Raw genomic sequence first — 20,333 nt, forward strand, 5'->3', positions numbered from 1 at the left:
CACACACTCATTCATATTCCGCACGTGTTCACTATCAACCGTCTTGATAATCGAGTCGTTATCCAGGAGTTATCTTTTCATTTGAAGAGTACGGGAAATGAGATCAAAAAGGGTCTGAATGTAAACATGGGCATTTTCAGTGTTTACATCGTCAATAAAGCAGGCGGTTTAATCTATCAATATGATCACAATTCACAAAGAACAGAAATTGAAAAGACGTTTAGTTATCCCCTTGAACTTGTGCTAAAAACATTTGATGAAAAAGTCATGGTGGCTTTCGGTGAGAGGGACGGAATTAAAGGTACACAAATTGCCCCACCCCTCATATTCCACTCTTTCATACAACGTTGCCTCTTCATTCTTGGTTTCCAGGCTTCTCCCTTTTCAGATACATGATATGAATGAAGGCATGGCCTTGAATGAGAGCGCAGGTTATTGACAAAAAAACAATAATTAATAATGATTAAATAAAAGCCATTCAACCTGATCTGTATCGTGTATGTTATGCAAACTACTTTGTCTTCTAATCATATGTGTGATGGTATGAATATAAGATCTGTGGACAATCTTTTATAAGGTATCTAGAGAAATTTCTATAAGGTGTGAAAGTAATCATCTATAACGATGACGCCATTATAACTTGACGTATGATGTCAACAAAGCTGCCACCATTGCTTGGGAGAAAGTCCAGGAAAAATAAAAATAAAACATAAGGGCTGTTAAGTTGCTACAAAACATCCCTTACTGTGTTTGAAACAATTGTCTTAATTTATTTAAAGAATTCCAGGATATTCACTCCGAAACTACCCCGATTGACTGCGATCTAGTTGTCAACAAACATGGCAGCCCCCATGAACCGCCATCTTTTTTCTCACTTTTTTTTGACTACCCGTGGGGCATAAATTTTCTGAAACGAATTGATGTATATGTATGTGTTACCATTATAGAGAGCTTCCGTCGAGAAAGCTGCGCTCTCATATTAACTTTATTTTGTCAAAGTATAAAATTTGCTCTTGGCCCATAGTAGAATTAAAACAATGAACAAAGATTAACACAGGCCTCATGTTGACTACATCTAAAATACCATTAGATGATAATTAGACGATGATATGTCTTTGAAAATCTTATCTTGAATAATTGTTAAATAATAGACAACAACTTTCAGAATTAACTAATAAATGTATAACTAGACAATGACTGATGTTTTGTTTCATTACAGTTGGACATACAGTGTTATCTATAAATGGAATTCCAGCTGAAGGGAAATATTTACAGGACAGACGTGATATTCTAGAAGTATTAAATGATGAAACCAACTATCCTATTAATATTAAATTTGGTCGTGCCAAACTGACTGCTAATGAAAAGCTTATGTTAGCTAGTATGTTCCATTCGTAAGTACAACACCATTTCTGATGGAAAAGAACAGTTTCATTCTAATAACTTAGTTTTGTATTCATAGAATATGTTCAGTATTATGTCAGTACAAACAGATCAGATTTATTTTGATACAAGAATGTCTGGATTTATACATGTGAAATTTTTTCTTATCTATGTTACAGGTTGTTTGCAATTGGTTGTCAGTTATCTCCTGAACAAAGATCATCTGGGATAGAATTATTAGAAACTGATACATTTAAACTACATTGCTTTCAAACTATGACAGGTAGGCAAAAGACAACTAAGTAAAATTTCAAGCATGAAGATACCTCAAAACATTATATTTCTATCTATGAAGCGATGCCATTGTCTTTCAAATTATGTTTGTGCCCCTAAAAACTAATGGTTTCAGATGCGAATGATGTCAGAAGTCATTTAGTTTGAATAGGTGGGCACTTAATTAAAGCATTATTCTCCACCATGAAACTTGGATTTGATATTCACCATGACCTAATGTTTGGAAAGATTCACCATATTTACACATTTATGAAAATGACACTATAATATAAGGAAACCCATCTTTAAACTGTGTCAAAAAGCACTTCTGTTTTAAATATTTTGATATATACGTTTCAGGTATAAAGTTTATGGTGATAACAGATCCTAAACAAACAGCTGTTGATATTTTCTTAAAGAAACTTTATGAAGTTTATTCTGATTTTGCTTTAAAAAATCCTTTCTATTCCTTAGACATGCCAATAAGGTAAGAGATTCTGTTGATCTATTACTATTAGCATTTTTTATACGCCCACATGGAAATGTGGATGTATATTGCCGTCAGCCTTGTCCGTCGGTCCGTCTGTCCGTCAGCATTTCTTGCGAACACAATAGAGACTACAGTTTTCAACTGATTTTAATCAAATTTGGTGTGAATATTTATAATGATGAGATCTTGGTCAAGTCTGAAGTTGGCTATATTTCGATGAACGATCTTTGAGTTATTGCCCTTGACTTAGGAAAAACGCATCAAAATTTGTTTGTGAACACATTAGAGACTACAGTTTTCAATTAATTTTAATGAAACATGGTGTGATCATGTATATTGATGCGATAATTTGATGTATTTGGGTTATTGATATTGATTTTGAAAAATTTGGTGGAATTTCTCAGTATTAATAACTGGCAGTAAATATATATATCATTGAATTCAAACTATTGAAATTTCTGTAATATGAGAAAATTCATACGTTAGTCACTAAAGACTGTTTTACCATTTCTGACAGCTGCCAGTGGGCGTCTGTTACCTTGCCTGGCAAGCTATCTTTCATATATATAGTATAATGTTATTCCTAAAACAAATACATTGATATGTACTGGCATTACTTATATTCGTAATACCCATTGAATATAATGTATTAGACTATGAGGTATTAAAGGGATTGTAAAGAGGTTTTCTGATTTTTTTTATGTGTATCAGGGACACCGATAACATCAATTTTCACTATTCCAACATCTATAGTTTCTGCGATTTCAATTCTAAAAAATTTAAAAACCTCTTTACAATCCATTTAAGCAAATATCAATTGCCATTATTTTTATCATCAAACTTTTTTTTTTCTCTATATATTTTCAGATGCGAGCTTTTTGATAATAATTTACAGTTAGCTATAGAACAAGCAGAGAGACTGGGCGTTTCTAATATTTAACTGGTATTCCCTTTTCATTCTCATTATGGCATGTGCAATAGAACTGTTTAAAAAGTCTGATTGCCAATCTTCAGAAGAAAGTATATGTGGCTATTAGTAGTCATACAACATAATGAACATATAACTTGTATGAGAAATAAGCAAGGAGTTATGTGGGGAAATAATTCAAGGGGATATCACAATATGAAATAGGTGTCGTTTTTATTGGTTGAAATAATATGTTGTTTTTGTCTATAAAAAATAACTATGAATGAAAGAAAACCCATAATTGTTTATCAAAATTTGGTGGTATGGCAATCTTTTTGATATTTTCAAAGGAATTTGAAGTTTCAATAGTGGGCATTTTGTAGTTATTAATGCAACTTCAAATATCAGAGATATTTTCAAATAAGGCTTTGTCAATTTCACAATTTAATTTGATAGTGATTCCAGTATATCACTCAGCCCTGCTTTCAATAGTACTTGTTCTACATTACGGTAGTTTGTGAAGTCCACTATGTAATATTTGTTTGTTGATTTTGTATATATTGATGTATAAAAATGTACCAAATAATTTGTTTTTAAATGCAATATTTATGATACCATTCTATCATCTTCAGGCCTCACGGGTTAAGAAAGAAAGAACTTTATTTTACAAGGATAACAACTTCACAGTTAAAGATCCTTTCTACCAGCTGATCCTTGACCAAACCTCTTGGCATTGATCTTTCCTGGATTTTCAGTAACCATAGACATCTGACTGTAAATTGATGCTATCAGGGTCCCAGATACACATAAAGAATTTAGAAAAATTCTTTACAATCTCTGGATGAACAATCAAAATGTTTGTGACTGTTATTATTAGTCTGTTATCTAAAGTATGATCTACTCACACCACTTAACAGCTGCAGTCTAGCTTGTATTCCTTCTAGTTTATTAATAAAGTTGACATCAGTATAACAATAATTTATTAAACAATAATATTTAAACTGTGTTGCAGAAATGTTCATGCTGATGCTTAGACATAAAAAGTCATACTTTTGAACCAAGAACTACTGATGTGTTTGACGTATATGCTAACGGGTCTGACGTGTTTACTGACGTGTGACAGAGACCTTACTCAATATTTTATGATTTTATTTTTCACTGTGAATGAGAAGTTAAAATATGGTCTTGAGCCAGTTCTAAAGTCATAAAAGCCATATTACATTCACTACAAACAAACAGTTCTTCTGTGTTGGTAGTAGGTAGACTCACTTCAGCTATATCTGTTTCTAAATTCTCTAGTTTAATATCATTTAATTGAGTTACATCTCTGGTCTGTTCTCCCATTTCTACAATTAATATCTGGTTCTCGTCTAAATATTCAGTTTTTGGAATAATCTCTACATCTTCTTTGTTTAAGGGACTATGTTGATATTTACATTTTGGTAGATGTTTTTGAAGGGATGTCTTACATGTAAAGACTTTATGACAAAATGTACACGAATGTTTGCTTATACCTGTATGAACAGTCATATGCTGATTTAAACGAACTCGTAGTTTGAAAGTTTTCTCACATAATGAACATTGAAATGGTTTCTCATTTGTGTGTGCAAATTTTACATGTTGTGATAGCAAGCTTCTAAAACCAAATGCTTTATCACAAAAAGTGCATTTGTGAGGCTTATTACCTGTATGTTTGTTTAAATGTTCTTCAAAGTTTGTTTTATTATTGTATTTTCCTCCACAAAATGAACAAACAAAGCGATATTTTCTGTCTTTAGGTTCACTATGAGTTTCTATATGAGCTTTGAGAGTGTTTGACTCATAGAAAGCTGCGTTACAGATATGACAGATATGTGATTTTACTCCAGTATGACGTTTTAAATGTTGTTTTAGATATCGAGGATGAAAGAAAATCTTTCCACAATATTCACAAGTATGATTGTTAGATTTTTTATGAACTGTTTCCAGATGAGATTTCAAATGACAGTAAAATTCAAACACTTTTCCACAAAATTCACAAGTTTTTTTTCCGCGGTGTGTCACATTGTGTTTTCGTAGCTCTACTAGTGTTTTTCCAACAAATTCACATTTCTTACAAGGGAAATCTGTTTTTGTGACTTTGTGTATATAACTCAAATGCCAGTTCAAAAGTTTTTGAGTTTTGTATCCTTTTTGACAATGTTCACAGACAAATTTTAAGTCCATTTGTGGACCATGAACAGAAGATAAATGGCTTTCCAAATGTTCATCTTCCTTGAAAAACAATTTGCAAATGTCACAGCAGAGCTTAAATTTCACATTGTCACTATGATTGTCTAAAATATGGCTCTTCAACTCTTCAAAATTGTTGGCATGATTCTGACAAATTGTACATTGATATGGATTTGATATTCTCAATTTCTCTGAATCCCTGATGATTATATTCGGAATATAAAGTGGTGATTGATCATATATAGAATGCTTTTTAGCTGGACTGTTTTCTTTCTTGATTTGACTATTGTCGTCAGAGTCACTAAATTCTGTCATAGTGGAAACAGAAGTTTGCATAAGTTCTTCATCCTCATGCAATTCCATTTCTTGTTTGATCATTTTACTTGAATTTAACTTTGCTGGTGATTCAGTTCCAAAGTTTTCATTGTCTCCAGCGGCAGAATTGGTCTTTTCCTCTAGTATTTCACCATCCTTATCATATACCTTTACTCTTTTACCTCGTGTGTTATATGGTTTTGATCTGGGAGAGGTGTCCAGTGAAGGGGATGAACTAATGTCATTGGCCTTATCAGAAACAGATTTCATTTCATTCTTCACAGAAATGTTTTTGACTTTATTATTTGTTTTCTGTTGACTCCACTTAGATTTGTTGGAATATGGAATTTTACAATTTGTATTTAACAGATTGTTTCCAAAAACTTTTATAAATTTCTTGGCCATATTTTGAACTACTTCGTTCTTGTCAGGTTTGTTTTCATCATCTGTTTCGTTGACAAAATTCTCAGACAAGTTTTCATCTTCAATTTTCTGAAATTAGAAATACATATGAATTTAAGAACACATATTTAAATGAACATTTCTCTCAATATCGACGTGGCAACTATTTCAATAAGGGGCTTCTCTCAGAAATAAGCATGCTTGAGCAATAAATATTGAAATACCTGTTTAATTTTATTGTGTATTGAGATCAAGGAATCCATTTCTCCAATAACAGTGGCATATTGTCTCTCATTTAATTTAAACCATTGAATATCAACCTCACTTGATTTGCATAAATCACTGATATAACTCTCTGCATCACACTTCAAACCAAGTACATCCTGAATATTATATGGTATTATGCCACACACTGTTTGAAATATCTGAAAAGAATGTTTTCATTTTGTAAAATGATGTTTATAGACCTATTCCTCTCTATAGAAAATTCAGAACAACATGATGTTTAAAAATCTAGAACATGATTTTAAAATATCACACAAAATGGATAGAGAGAAATTATCTTTCTTGAAACTTGCCTTCAAATTATTCGTTATGTTTTTTTTATCAGGATTCTGGTTCACAACACTAGGAATGTCTTCAGATGGTTCAATGAATTGTAGATTTTCAATCATGTCTGGTTCTAATATATCAATTTGATCATCTTTATCATCAGTGTTTTCTTTTTCATCTCTATCAATTTCCGATAGAACATATTCCATCTCAGTATCTTCTATATCAATTTGTTGTTCATTGTTTAATGTGTTTTGTTTCTTACAAGAATCAACATGTACCTCCATTCCCATTTTCCGTTGTCTGGTTACACCACAGTATGGACAGTGGTAGTGGAAATGTGTTTTTTGACCTATTGATTGTAGACAGTTTCGATAACACACCAGTGATGCATAACCTGAAGACAAACAATATTATACTTAACACAATATTAAAAGATAGCTATTAAATCACACAGCTCTAATCAAGGGCAAAAAACAACTTTTGACGCATGTTTACAAAGTCAAGGGCAATAACTCAAAAACATTTAATCGAAAATGCATCAAATTAGAACTTGTCCGAGATCTTATCAATTTCAATGATCACACCAAGTTTCATCAGAATCGGTTGAAAACTGTAGCGTCAATCCTGCTCACAAACTATTTTTAACAAATTTCGACGCATTTTAACAAACTCAAGGGCAATAACTCAAAAACCATTCATCGAAAATGCATCAAGTTAGAACTTGTCCGAGATCTTATCAATCCAATGATCACACCAAGTTTCATCAGAATCGGTTGAAAACTGTAGCTTCAATCCTGCTCACTAACTATTTTTAACAAATTTTGACGCGTTTTTACAAAGTCAAGGGCAATAACTCAAAAACCGTTCAGTGAAAATGAGTCAAATTAGAACTTGTCGGAGATTTTATCAATTCCAATGATCAGACCAAGTTTCATCATACTATTTTTAACAAATTTCAACACGTTTTAACAAAGTCAAGGACAATAACTCAAAAACCGTTCATCAGAAATGCGTCAAGTTAGAACTTGTCCGAGATCTTATCAATTCCAATGATCACACCAAGTTTCATCAGAATCGGTTGAAAACTGTAGCTTCAATCCTGCTCACGAACTATTTTTAACAAATTTCAACACGTTTTAACAAAGTCATGGGCAATAACTCAAAAACTGTTCATCGAAAATGTGTCAAGTTAGAACTTGTCCGAAATCTTATCAATTCCAATGATAACCACCAAGTTTCATCAGAATCAGTTGAAAACTGTAGCTTCAATCCTGCTCACGAACTATTTTTAACAAATTTCGACGCGTTTTTTCAAAGTCAAGGGCAATAACTCAAAAACCGTTCATCGAAAATGCATCAAGTTAAAACCTGTCCGAGATCTTATCAATTCCAATGATCAGACCAAGTTTCATCAGAATCGGTTGAAAACTGTAGCTTCAATCCTGCTCACGAACTATTTTTAACAAATTTCGACGCGTTTTAACAAAGTCAAGGGCAATAACTCAAAAACCGTTCATCGAAAATGGGTCAAGTTAGAACTTGTCCGAGATCTTATCAATTCCAACGATCACACCAAGTTTCATCAGAATCGGATGAAAACTGTAGCTTCAATCCTGCTCACGAACAATTTTTAACAAATTTCAAGGCGTTCTAAGTCAAGGGCAATATCTCAAAAACCGTTTATCGAAAATATGTCAAATTCAAACTTGACCGAGATCTTATCAATCTAAAGCATCACACCAAGTTTTATCCAAATCAGATAAAAACTGTAGTCTCTATAGTGCTCACAAGAAATGCTGACAGACGGACGGCTGGATCGACGGACAGGGGCGACGACAATATACGACCACATATTCATGTGGGCGTATAAAAATGGAACTGATCTATGACAAAAAGAAAAAAACCTGTTGGTAATTAATCTTTCCAGGATTATCCATACCCACTTACAGCTGGGTTGAATGCAACTAAGGGGTAAGAGGACTTATTTAAGGTCACCAATATTCCATCTGAGATTAGAATCCACAACCACAATCAGTTAAAATATAATGAGAAAGTGTAAAGTTTCCAAAGCTCTCTACCATTGTGCTACAGGCCCTCTCAATTTGACTATGTTGTGCCATCAACCACCACACACTGTGCAAGACAAAATGTACTTTGCAAAAAAAATGATCCATCAGTCTTATTAAATAAACATCCAATCCAATCAAATCCTCAGTCTTCACAGACAGAAGGGTTATTTTCAGGTTTTTGTGGAAAAAAAATACATGTTTTACCATCAATATCAAGTCTATTTTTCCAGTGAACTTTATAATGATCAATAAGATGTGTTTTATAGTTGGGTTTAAATTTCTCTGTTGTACAGAGTGGACAGTGAAATTTCTTATCACAACAGTCACTTATTGTACATCTTTCTGTTGGTAAATCTTCTATAGATCTCACTATACTAATATCATACTGAAACAAATATTAAATAGATGGATGGTTGGTTATTAAATGGACAGTTAATGTTTGCTTCCAGCTAATTGACCAGGTTCCATTTATTTATTATATACTTAAGAGTTTTGAATGACACACAAAGCCTCATATTTGTTTTGAATGATAGTGAAAAAATATTATAAATATAAACCTTGATAGCTGGATTGAGCTTAGGATGTGGCACACTAGTTGGAATGGTACATGCCATATCTTGATGTTTCAAATGTTTGATTTCCCCAGTACATCTCCAGACATGAGTTAGAGTTGAGCTGACATCTTGAAATGTAACTATTTTACATTTTGGACAGTGGTAATGTTTAGCTAGGGCATCTTGACATGGTAAACTGCACAACTCCACTGTATTTAACTCTAAATTTGATACAAATAAATGTTAAGGGTAAAACATGCTGCTCGAAATTCAATACTGGTTTCTATATGGGCTTCAATTCATAAAGGTTTGGTTTGAAAGTTATTTTGCTTTCTAGAAACTTTTGTGGTGTCTACCTAACAATTATTGGTAAATTTCTCGGGCTGAGGTTATATATCAAACATAGGTCGTAAAAAGTTTGATGCTGAAATGAATTGCTTAAAAATACTAAGCCGACATACATGTACCTGGAAAGTGAATAACTTCTGGTTGTTTACCATTTGGTGTTAAAATACTTTTGTTTTCTTCCTGATAATATAATAGATTTGTTAGTAACAGAATATTTCTTTTTAGGAGAAAATGTAAAAGTTGTAAGGGTGATTTACCCTCACATAAAAGTGGTAGGAAAAAAAACAAAAGTAATGTTGGCTCTTATTATTTAATAGTTTTATACACAAACCACAAAAGGAAGCTTATAACATCAATTTCCTCAGAATGTTGCTCATTCACGTTCAGTAATTCAATTTTTTTTTCCCTTATAATCTTTACAAGCTTTTTATAAGCTATTTTGTTACAAATAATAGATCACGTATAGGCCTACATCTCAACATTTACCTTGCTTAGGCTGTGATTTATCAAATGTTCTTTAAAATTGTTTCGTTTTAAAATCTCTTTCTGACAAACTGGACAGTGATAATGGCCTGATTTTCTACAGTCTTGAAAACATTTTACAATTATCAAATCTGAAAAAATAGAATAACAAACTTATTAAAAAGAGAACCATTTTTTGACCAATCATGATTGTTTAGCTAAGCCAATCAGTAATTGTGTTCACAGCTCACCATCGAAATTTGAGCCTTTAAATCCATGTGTTCAGAATGTAAAGTTAAAAAGACGAGATTATCGCAAGATGATAACTAATGCTACCCCTATAATGCTCATATTAAAGGTTGTCTTGAATATTCTAAAGGGATTGTTAAGAAGTTTTCTAAAAAAATTTATGTGTATTGGAGAAACTAAATTACATCAATTTGCCCATTCCAATTTGCAATCAGACATCTTTGGTTTCTGCAATTCCACTAAAACTAAGAGTTTGATGACATCAAACTGATGCTATCAGTGTTCCCTATACACATACAAATTTAGAAAAACTCTTTGCAATCCATTTAACATTTATCAATAACTGGTGAGACGCCTTGTTGAGATAGCATTATAAGACATCACATGTCAAATTCCAAAATTCAACAGTAACAAACCTTGATAATAAACAGCATGAGGAAAATGTGACAGATTGATATGGTCAATGGTTTTTGAAGCTCTTGTAGGTTTATAGACATTTAGATTACAAAATGGACAATGATATAAGCCTGTACAACATTCTGATTTGTCACATTTACAAATTCCAACATCATCCCCTCGTTTTAAAATTCCATAAGGTTTACTGCCAGAACCATGCCTTGTTAATACTATTTCTGATTCACTCTCCTGCAAAAACAAAACTGATCATAAATAATGACAAATAAACTACCCTAAACATCAAACAAGTTATAGCCAAATACAGTTTATTATTGTAATCATTGAATGTATAAGTTGAAGTAAATGAACCGGCCCATATCAAATTTGAACGAACAACAGAAGACTCTGTGGAATAGTGACATGGATTTTTCTAATGAGATTTTCCAGATGTTTTGATACTTGAGCCTTATCTTTACCTGATAACTTAATTCCAGTTCTTTTTCGGGCGTCTCCATAACTTTGATGTGATTGATTCAAATTATTTACTGAAATTTGAACGATTTTTAGCTCGATTGATTTTGTTGTGACAGAAATTTTAAGTCATAATGGCGTCTGTGGAATTTGACCTTTATTAGAGTCCTAAAATGGAATCGGATGTATCCTTTTGTGTTTCTTTGTGTATGGTATGATAATATAAACTTAATCATATCAATTATATATCGGCTTTGATAAGGAAATTTAGAACTATAATAATACAGACCTATAACTTTAAAATTCATTTTTGCAAAGTCTTATAATTTTCCAATCCAAATAATTATTTTACACTGCATTTAACCGGAAACACAATTCCTAGGCAATTTCTACTTCCGTTTTAGCCTGGTATCATTGACAGAAATTAATGAACAATTGGATTATTTGATTATTTGCAGTTATTTACTGTCTGATAGAACAAGAATGACAACAATTCGACCCTTCACATGCGATGACTTGTTTAGGTTCAACAATGTCAATTTGGATCCGTTGACAGAGACTTATGGTCTGCCATTTTACATGCAGTACCTGGCACACTGGCCTGAATACTTTCAGATTGCTGAATCTCCAGACGGACAGATCATGGGATACATAATGGGTAAAGCTGAAGGATCTGGCGAGATGTGGCATGGTCATGTGACTGCTCTGACAGTGGCACCTGAATTTAGAAGACTTGGTCTTGCTGCAAAACTGATGCAGAATCTTGAAAACATTTCTGAGAAAAAACAATGTTATTTTGTGGATTTATTTGTGAGAGTTTCAAACCAGGTTGCCGTTGAGATGTATAAGAAATTAGAATATAGTGTTTATCGGCGTGTTTTAGAATATTATTCTGGTGATGTGGATGAAGATGCTTTTGATATGCGCAAAGCTTTACCAAGAGATGTTGACAAGAAATCGATTATCCCCTTAAAACATCCTGTGCGACCTGAAGAACTGGAATGACTATCAATATTTTGGACTGTTATTGATATCATGAAATTAATTGTGTTTGTAATAGTATTTTTTATTGTGTATCAAATTGTTTTTGTACATTTTACCAACCAGTCTGCATGGTCATATTGAATGTCAATAAAATTATTTTGGAAATTGATTTTTATCTAATAAAAACTGTCCTTTTTGGGATGTTCCCCAAAACCATCTGGACTTATACATGACAAGGCAAGATATCAGTGGCTGTCTTACTCTTCTCAAATCTATTGAGATATAGAGTAAAATTATTTATCTAATGGTTGTCTAGTTGCTTCATACCTTTAAGTGGATTTTGTAATAGAAACACAATCACAGTATAAATGTATTAAAAAAAAACTTTAACAAAATTGTAACAAATTCCTTAGATAATAAATAAAATAGAAAATAAATAGAAAATACTAAACGTTGTGAGAAATTAAAGTTGTGAAACCTATTTGGTTCCTAGCTCATAAAATATAAAATAAAACCATAACAAAAAGTGATCAATATCCTATTGTAACAAAAGCATGAAGAATGAATCTTCAAAGAACATGGTTTGGACCACTATAATAATTATAAAAAATAAGAATTGGGCAATATTATGCTGTGTTCATACTGAATATAAAATACTAATATAATTAAAAACAAACTAAAAAAATTTATTTAAAAAATACTAATGGAATGTGATAACTTCTAATTAACAAACTGCATAATCAACTGTACTAAATGATCTGAGATAAATATGGGCCTGGGTTCAAGAAAAAAGTCCAACTGGAAGCTTATTTCTAATAATAGGTCTACCAGTAGATATTTGAGTCCAGACTAGCATTTTATGGTATGCGAATGTAGGAGTTTTGAGCTAAAGCAATAAAGTTAATACCACAATCCCAGATCATCTTTCTTAATAAAATAAAATTGCAAAAGATTAAATCATAATGAATAAATAACATTTAAAAATTCTTGTCATACATTAAAGTGCTTTAAGCAAAATCTAAGTTGTAGAAAATAACATTTTTGGGTACAATATAACATAACATTACTTTTAACAGGTGGGGAAATAAAATAAACTGTGCAAGTTTTTGGGGCCCCATTTCTAAAAGATGCTTGAAGCTGGAACACTGTGATCTAAAAACACATTAAAGGGACAGATGGACCATACATTATTCTTTAGCTTAGTCAATCAGTAATAGTGTTCACAGAGAGCTGACTGTTGAATTTGAGTCTTCATATCCATGTATGTCCAGAATTATCCACGTTTGAAGGTTATAAATAGTTTGAGATATTTTGAAGGAATTATGCAATTTCATACATTTCTAGTATTTCTTATATTTAAGACTCACATCAACCCCGCAAAGCACAATGCCCATAAGGCTAATTATAGATTCAAAGGAACTGCAGATTATAACAGAGATACAGACATGAAATTGAAATGAATATTATGAAATATATGGTGTATGAGAAAAGTTATAAGTTTTCTCATAGAAAGGCTGAGGCAAGATTTGTGAGAGACTAAATCGAGGCTGCAACACCGTGACATTGTTCCTGCTCACAATGATGTGTTGGACTCAAGGGGGATCTCTTCAAAGGGGAAACTCCTAGTTTGAAATAAATCTGTTGTGACATCAGTCCTGGAACTTTTTTGACACACCTCATATGGCTTTACAGCAATGCAGTTTTATTCTGGTTAAGTCTTTGAATTCTTTTTATTTTTTTCTTTCCGACTTTCTTCTTCTTTAGTTTTCTTGAAATCAATATTTTCTATCTGTTCTATTGTTTGTTGAGTGATTTTCTTACCCTTCTCTAAAATTCTTTTAGGTATGAGAGACATTAGATATGTAACCTGAAAATGTGAATATATATAAGCAGCTCTTTTGATAAATATAAAGAATAGTATGCCAGGATGTCATGTCAAAATATGTCGACTTTGTAGTATTTTCAATGTTCAGGTTCATAGTGATTTTGAAAAAGTCAATTTCTTAATTTATTGCTATATATACATACTGATTTTACAAGATTTTGATGCAACTTGGTATGTGATCAAGAAGTAATTTTAACATTTTTCTTCTGTAATAAAATTCAAAACAAAAGTATTTCCTGGACTTTTGAAAATGTGCCTACCTGATCTGGAGGGAGTAATGAATGAAAATAAGATGGTAATTTTTCACGTTTAATATTACCAATTTTAATTATTTCCTCCAATATAATTAAATAATTATTGCGATTCATGTACTGTCCTGAAATAGCCATGGTTTCTTCCACATTATATGCCTGAAATTAAAAAAAGACTTTCCTTAATCCTTAGATGGAAAATGCAGATTTAATGCATACAAAAGACTGCTGCTGGTATTTTTGGGTCCCCCCTAAACATTTTGGACTCCTTCACATATGCAAATATAAACTAGAGTCATTATCTTTATCTTTCAATATTAAAAAATTAGCATCTTCCTCAATAACCAACCAATTATGATGAAACATATCAATCTATAGTTATTCATGAATTGAAACTGTTATAGAAAGTAGATGTAGGTGGTCATGGTCCAGTGTCTTCCAAATGTTTTAAGACCATAAGTCTAAGAGATATATCATACAGTCATACCTGATGAAACCAGCCAGGTGGTATAATCAGGAAATCTCCAGGATACTGGTCTAACTCTATATATGTTGCTTGTTTATATTGGGAATATTTTTCTGTATCAGTAAATGTATCTATTTCACTGAAATATATAAACAAGTAAATTTATCATAGGAAACTGCCAGTACCAAGCGAAGTTCTTGAATTTGGGGGCATCCGTATTAGATCCTAGACCTGCAGCAGAAGCCAAAGACTAACATCATGAAATAATTGTCTTTAAGAGATGTGGTCATAATCAACAGATGTTAGAACTAAATTTTCATCTAGTGAAGTTTGATATCATTCACATACTCTTATTTTACCTCTGTAATGAATGGTTCATTACATTACACTGAGTTGTAGACAAATCTATTTCTAATCATGTTAACAAAATCGCAAAATCAGAGACATATTACTTTACCTGAAATCAATGGTGGTTCACTGCTGCTTGCATGTTAGACACAATATTAAGTTGTCTGTCAATTGTATTCTGTGAGTACCGGTATATACAAGTGATAATTAGATTATAAATAGAACTATTATTAACAAAGTCTAACCTACCTATTGTATTTAAAACAGTCTAAAGGAAAACCACAAGTTCTATGATATCTTATTGATAAAAGATGGTCTTGTCCTGGAGGGAATAACTGAAATATATCATATTACTTTTATTTCAGATGATTTTTATTCTGAAATTGTCAGTTTTCAAAGCCAATATCTAGAGGACTATACCATGTCTTTAAAGAAATCCAGACTGACTACAGACTGTCCAGCACTCATCGACAAAAAATAAAATTTTTGGAATTGTAGGGCTTAAATAAGGCTAAAATTAGGAATGGGAACTTAAGCAAAACTGAAAAAAATTAGAAGTTTTGTAATTTTTTGTCATTGACGTCTTTGAGATGCACATTCACAGTAATATTGCTCCATGTTTCCGGCTATTCCACTACATACTTACCTTCCATTTTTTATGGCCCTTTAAAACAGCATTAGTTCCAGTCCAATTATAGGGATCAATATGTAAAAAGGAGCGAGAATGAGCTGTACCCCACAAAAACATACAATCCCAAGGACGTATTTCTTTTGGAAACATTCTGAAAAAATCTTCTTCTGTATAAAGCTGAAATGTAATGTCCTTATCTTACAGATCTATGACAGAGACCAGTCTTGAAACTTATTAAAATATAAATAGTTAAAAACTGTATCCCTTTTTAACCCTTTTGTATATCATATACATAGACCTATACAATAAATATATATTACTTGATATACACATGGGAGACTAGTGAAGCAGCCATTATCAAGTGAAGTTAAACAATATTACTTGTTATATATTTTACACTTAGTTCACAGAGTTCTGAAGATTGGTTGTTATTTTAATGTATGAACAATGCCTTACTAAAGTATTCTTACAATAGAACCAACATCCACAGCAATATACAGTGGTGTAACCTATATTTGAGCATTCAACACCAAATTTAGTCAAAATTAAAAAACACAAATTTTTTATCTTCAGATATTCTACAAAATAATTAAAATTGGTTTGTTTCCATTTTCTTTATGAATCCTTCACCTTGACCCATATTTCGTGAGCAACCAACTCGACAAGATATAAGATATGTAAAACGTAAGAGAGATTTATTGCTAAAAGTCACATAAGAATATGGACCACATAGTGTTCCATAGAATTTTTCTGCTGAGATGGAATCCACTAGTTTATCACATGACTTTGCTCATTGGACTACATTCTAGCAGATGACACTTGGAATTCCGATTACAGCTTGGGAATATAAGGAAATTTGGCAGAAAAAAAATTGTTACGTTTGGTAATAACTGAAATCCGCCATTTTGTATTTGTCAAAGTATACATAAATACATTTTACCTTGCTTGAAACTACTGGATTCATTCTGCTAGCTGACATTGTACAGATAACCCATGTTTATCAAAACAAGCAAATGCGAAGGTCACACAAGGTAGCACATGTAATTATTAACCCTTCCGGAGATGCACGAAAAATAAGTTAGCACGAAATTAGGTTACTTGACTGTACATGTAAATGTATTTCATTGTCATCTGAAACAATGCCACAAAGAATTTATTAGTTTACTTACGTTTCTAGGCACTTGTTGAGATAGATGAGGTCTACGTGGTATAAATAGCTCATCTTCTAAATATGTCCAGGTATGAGTTGTACTGTGGTTTAAATGCTTTATAAATAAATTTAATGGTAAAGCCAGTCCTTTAGCATCATCTAATGAACCCTAAGAAGATAGAAATAAATTATGATCCTTTATACCAGCTGTTCCCTGGCCAAACCCCTTGGCATTGATCTTTCCTGGATTATCTGTACCCATTTACAGCTGGATCGACTGTAATTATGAGTGAAGATGATTTATTCAAGGTCATCAGACTTTCAAACGTTGATCGAGATCGAAACCAAAAGACGTCATTTATTCAACGTAACCAAGCAAATGATGTCATATTAAGAACCAAGCTCTAACAGACTGTACTAAAGTACCTCACAACTCACATACCCTACATGGCCTGACATACAAACCATATGGAAAACTGATAAGCTTACGCAGTTCATGACTTCACCAAGTTTTTCTCATAAATTGTCTCCATGATTAATAGAACACCTCTACAACTTACATGTACAGCTTTCATTACAACCCTTGCTTCTCCATAATTCTGGATGAAATAGTCGCTAGTCCATTGTCTAGCTGGCCAGTCAGATATTACATCAGTTATCACTACAGGCCTTGAAAAATATACACATCATAAAAAAAAACAACCATATTAATGTTGTAAAGTAATAATTGTAACTGTACAAAAATTCTTCAAATATACAATGATGTTTCTAGCGATAAATTTGAGTTGTTCGTTTCCTTCAAGAGACAGGGTCTCCATTCTTGGAGTGCTTGTAGTCTTGACTTAGCATAAAAATTCCTGTTTCTGAGACTAAAGTAAGATTGGTCAAAAAGAATTACGAACATTATTACTTTAAATATATTGAATTAAAATTAGATATGTTTGTAGATATTTGAAAAAAGTAAGATTAAGAAATTGTATATACTTAGATATTTACCATTTTCCATCATAGACATCCCAGAATTCCTCTAAAGACATGTCAGAGCGTTTATCGATACCAAATTCATTATACTGATAATCATACATCTCCATGTTGGCTTTTCGTTGTTTCTGGGCTTCAATAAAGTCATAAGTAAAGGGTCTCTGTGATAGATTGGCCGACTGCCATGACGTTTTTTGGACTGTTTGTTCATCTTTTTTGATATTGGAGAAAATCAAAACTGTTATGATCACAGAGAAAATACCAGCAAAAAAACTGGAATACTGGATGTCCAAAACCGGAAAGAAAGTTTTTATATCTGACCATATATCAATGTTTGGATTTCGAACTCCATGGATTTTTTTCAAAGCACCTTCTCTACTCGTAACTTTTAATCGAGCCATTTTACTATTTCCTCATTTCCTTTCCTAAAAATATTTATTTAAGCAATGTTTTAAAAGGCACATAAGAGATCATTAATTTCTAAAATTTAAGTTTTTTTACTGATAAACCCTTAAATCTTCGAACTATCTGCTTCTAGGTCCCAGTTGAATTGAAGATGGAATACTCCCAGTGGCTTAGCAATTGTTTAGCTTCGCAACAAGTACCTGCAAGGACTGAGAAATATCCTTAAAATACACATTTTCCATAAATAATTTGATGTGTTTTAAATTTTTAGGACATTTTTACTCTCTGACTACATTGACCTTTGAATTGAATTTCTTCATTCATTTCATAAATATACAAAATATAATTTTCAATGGTATGCCATTTGTATTAGAATGTTTTCATGTTCATATAAATATAAGGTTCATTGATTTTACATTTGAAATAGACACACTTACCTCCCAGAAAATTCAAATGAAAATGATCTACTTTTCGGACTGAAAATTCGCCACTGTAAATTCCTCTGTACAAATAATAACTTTTCCAGTGGTTAATATTTTCATCAACCCAAAGACAATCTTAGGCTCTTAGTAGTATTTTGCAGTTGATATTTCAATTCATTTGGAAATGATTGCCAAAATTCAATTCAGTAAACAATGTAGTCAAACATTGGATTTCTGGCTTTGTACTGATTTAAATGAAACTTCAAAATCAAAAGAGGCAGAAAGTATCTATATTTTAGCTTGGCAGTAATTGTCAAGGACAATGTAATAATAGGGCATACTAAACTCAGACAAATAGGGTTGGTCGGTTTACACAGGATGTACTGTTAGTACCACCATTTTTTGTTGTGAAATTTGACACTAAATAAAATATTTTATATTTTGATTCTAACAAAGCAGGTGGTCGTATATATCGTTCAATTTTCAACAGCATATTCTTTACCTTGTCATCTTACAACTGTCATAAATGAAATTCGTGGTGAAGTGGTTGAATTATAAAAATTTCTTTGAAATCTGAGCCGACATACCAATTGTTGCAAGTAGTATAAGTCGGTCAGTGACATGTAAATACGGGTTCTGTGGTCACGTGACTTCAAACTGTATATCGGCCATATTGGTTGAATGCTGCGTGTATAAGCTGGTTATATTTCTGAGGTAATCTGTCTCGTTTACCTTTCTACTCAATTTTTGAACCAAATTATCTTAAATTTGGATCTCCCGAGAATCTTTTTATCAAAAAAATTTGCTATGGTGTCTTTATGTAAGGCCTCAAGTTAGTCCCATGTGTTCTAATTTGGCCAGAATTCAGAAAAGTCAAAAGAAAAGTGATCTATTTTTAGAACGGTACTTGGCCCTGTGTGCGTTTCAAACAAAAACCTTTGAACTGTTTCTTGCATTTTAAATGGTGGTATGATGGTCTGAACCATATGGTAGTAATAAATATAAAGATGACAAAATTCAGTTGCTGATAATATTTTATTTCATATAAGAGAAGAAATATAGCTGATAAAATTTATAGAAATCTACAGTTCTACTGATGGGCCTAATTTGGATCCATCAGGCCTAATCTGAAATCATAATCATACCAGTTGGCAGTAGGGAGTACCATTACCAGTGTGATTATGATGGCCTAGACAAGGACTAGAGCTTCTTATTGCTAAGCCTTTCTAAAGATCGTTTTTGTACGGCCTTTAATAAAGTAGGCTTTACTAAGCTTATAATCAGTACCGTATCAATTGTATTTGCAAAGAAAAAAATTTCTTGCAATTCTACTATTAAGCTTGCTGACTATCATTACGATACTATCAAAATAATTTATATGAATTGAAGTACAGGTACTGATATTGCATTAACATCATTAAGCTTATGTAGCTTGAAGGGAAATTTGTATGATGGTAGATAATCAATAATTAAAAGCATAACCTGATGTTACAAAAAGTGAATGTATTGAAAGTTGAAATTAGAATAAGATCTAGTGTTAAGTGGTGATTTTCTATTATCAGTAAGTTTTTTTCATTGATTGCTTTCTGTCAAGCATGAATTGGAAATGAAAACTTTTCAAAAAACTTACTTTGTGAAAATTATTCAAAGAATATTTTTGCGAAAAACAATACTTGTATCGGGGGCATAAACCACATTTATTTTTATTCCTATTCTAATCATTTT

The 20,333-nt window shown here is 32.1% G+C and overlaps 4 protein-coding genes across 4 annotated transcripts; 2 read left to right on the forward strand and 2 right to left on the reverse strand.

Moving 5' to 3' along the window:
* Positions 1 to 119: 119 nt before the first annotated feature.
* Positions 120 to 3,160, forward strand: LOTGIDRAFT_237630 (hypothetical protein). The gene is made up of 5 exons (XM_009047496.1): positions 120 to 301; positions 1,220 to 1,394; positions 1,563 to 1,666; positions 2,017 to 2,143; positions 3,014 to 3,160. The coding sequence occupies exons 1-5, from the start codon at positions 127 to 129 to the stop codon at positions 3,084 to 3,086; spliced, it is 654 nt and encodes a 217-aa protein (XP_009045744.1). The 5' UTR covers positions 120 to 126; the 3' UTR covers positions 3,087 to 3,160.
* Positions 3,161 to 4,571: 1,411 nt separating this feature from the next.
* Positions 4,572 to 5,156, reverse strand: LOTGIDRAFT_97756 (hypothetical protein; the record flags this gene model as incomplete). The annotated part of the gene is made up of 1 exon (XM_009047497.1): positions 4,572 to 5,156. A coding segment is annotated over one exon (585 nt), but the record flags the coding sequence as incomplete, so codon positions are not given.
* Positions 5,157 to 11,497: 6,341 nt separating this feature from the next.
* LOTGIDRAFT_199122 (hypothetical protein) lies at positions 11,498 to 12,238 on the forward strand. The gene has a single exon (XM_009047498.1). It carries the CDS (start codon positions 11,569 to 11,571, stop codon positions 12,088 to 12,090), a length of 522 nt encoding a protein of 173 aa, XP_009045746.1. The 5' UTR covers positions 11,498 to 11,568; the 3' UTR covers positions 12,091 to 12,238.
* Positions 12,239 to 13,238: 1,000 nt separating this feature from the next.
* LOTGIDRAFT_237632 (hypothetical protein) lies at positions 13,239 to 19,212 on the reverse strand. Its single transcript, XM_009047499.1, has 9 exons — positions 19,111 to 19,212; positions 17,797 to 18,206; positions 17,361 to 17,469; positions 16,820 to 16,969; positions 15,666 to 15,827; positions 15,269 to 15,354; positions 14,693 to 14,810; positions 14,215 to 14,364; positions 13,239 to 13,936 (listed from the first exon to the last, which is right to left on the reverse strand). Exons 2-9 carry the CDS (start codon positions 18,180 to 18,182, stop codon positions 13,781 to 13,783), a joined length of 1,317 nt encoding a protein of 438 aa, XP_009045747.1. The 5' UTR covers positions 18,183 to 18,206; positions 19,111 to 19,212; the 3' UTR covers positions 13,239 to 13,780.
* Between the last annotated feature and the right edge of the window lie 1,121 nt (positions 19,213 to 20,333).

This window comes from Lottia gigantea, assembly GCF_000327385.1.
Source record: "Lottia gigantea unplaced genomic scaffold LOTGIsca_113, whole genome shotgun sequence".
Classification (NCBI taxonomy): domain Eukaryota; kingdom Metazoa; phylum Mollusca; class Gastropoda; family Lottiidae; genus Lottia; species Lottia gigantea.

Coding starts and splice junctions, on each gene's coding strand:
- LOTGIDRAFT_237632 (XM_009047499.1), bottom strand. CDS start 18,182: ATGGCTCGATTAAAAGTTACGAGTAGAGAAGGTGCTTTGAAAAAAATC. Junction 15,355..15,665: donor AGGGCCATAAAAAATGGAAG/GTAAGTATGTAG, acceptor GATATATTTCAG/TTATTCCCTCCAGGACAAGA. Junction 14,365..14,692: donor CACCTGGCTGGTTTCATCAG/GTATGACTGTAT, acceptor TTTTAATTTCAG/GCATATAATGTGGAAGAAAC.
- LOTGIDRAFT_199122 (XM_009047498.1), top strand. CDS start 11,569: ATGACAACAATTCGACCCTTCACATGCGATGACTTGTTTAGGTTCAAC.
- LOTGIDRAFT_237630 (XM_009047496.1), top strand. CDS start 127: ATGGGCATTTTCAGTGTTTACATCGTCAATAAAGCAGGCGGTTTAATC. Junction 302..1,219: donor TGAGAGGGACGGAATTAAAG/GTACACAAATTG, acceptor GTTTCATTACAG/TTGGACATACAGTGTTATCT. Junction 2,144..3,013: donor TCCTTAGACATGCCAATAAG/GTAAGAGATTCT, acceptor ATATATTTTCAG/ATGCGAGCTTTTTGATAATA.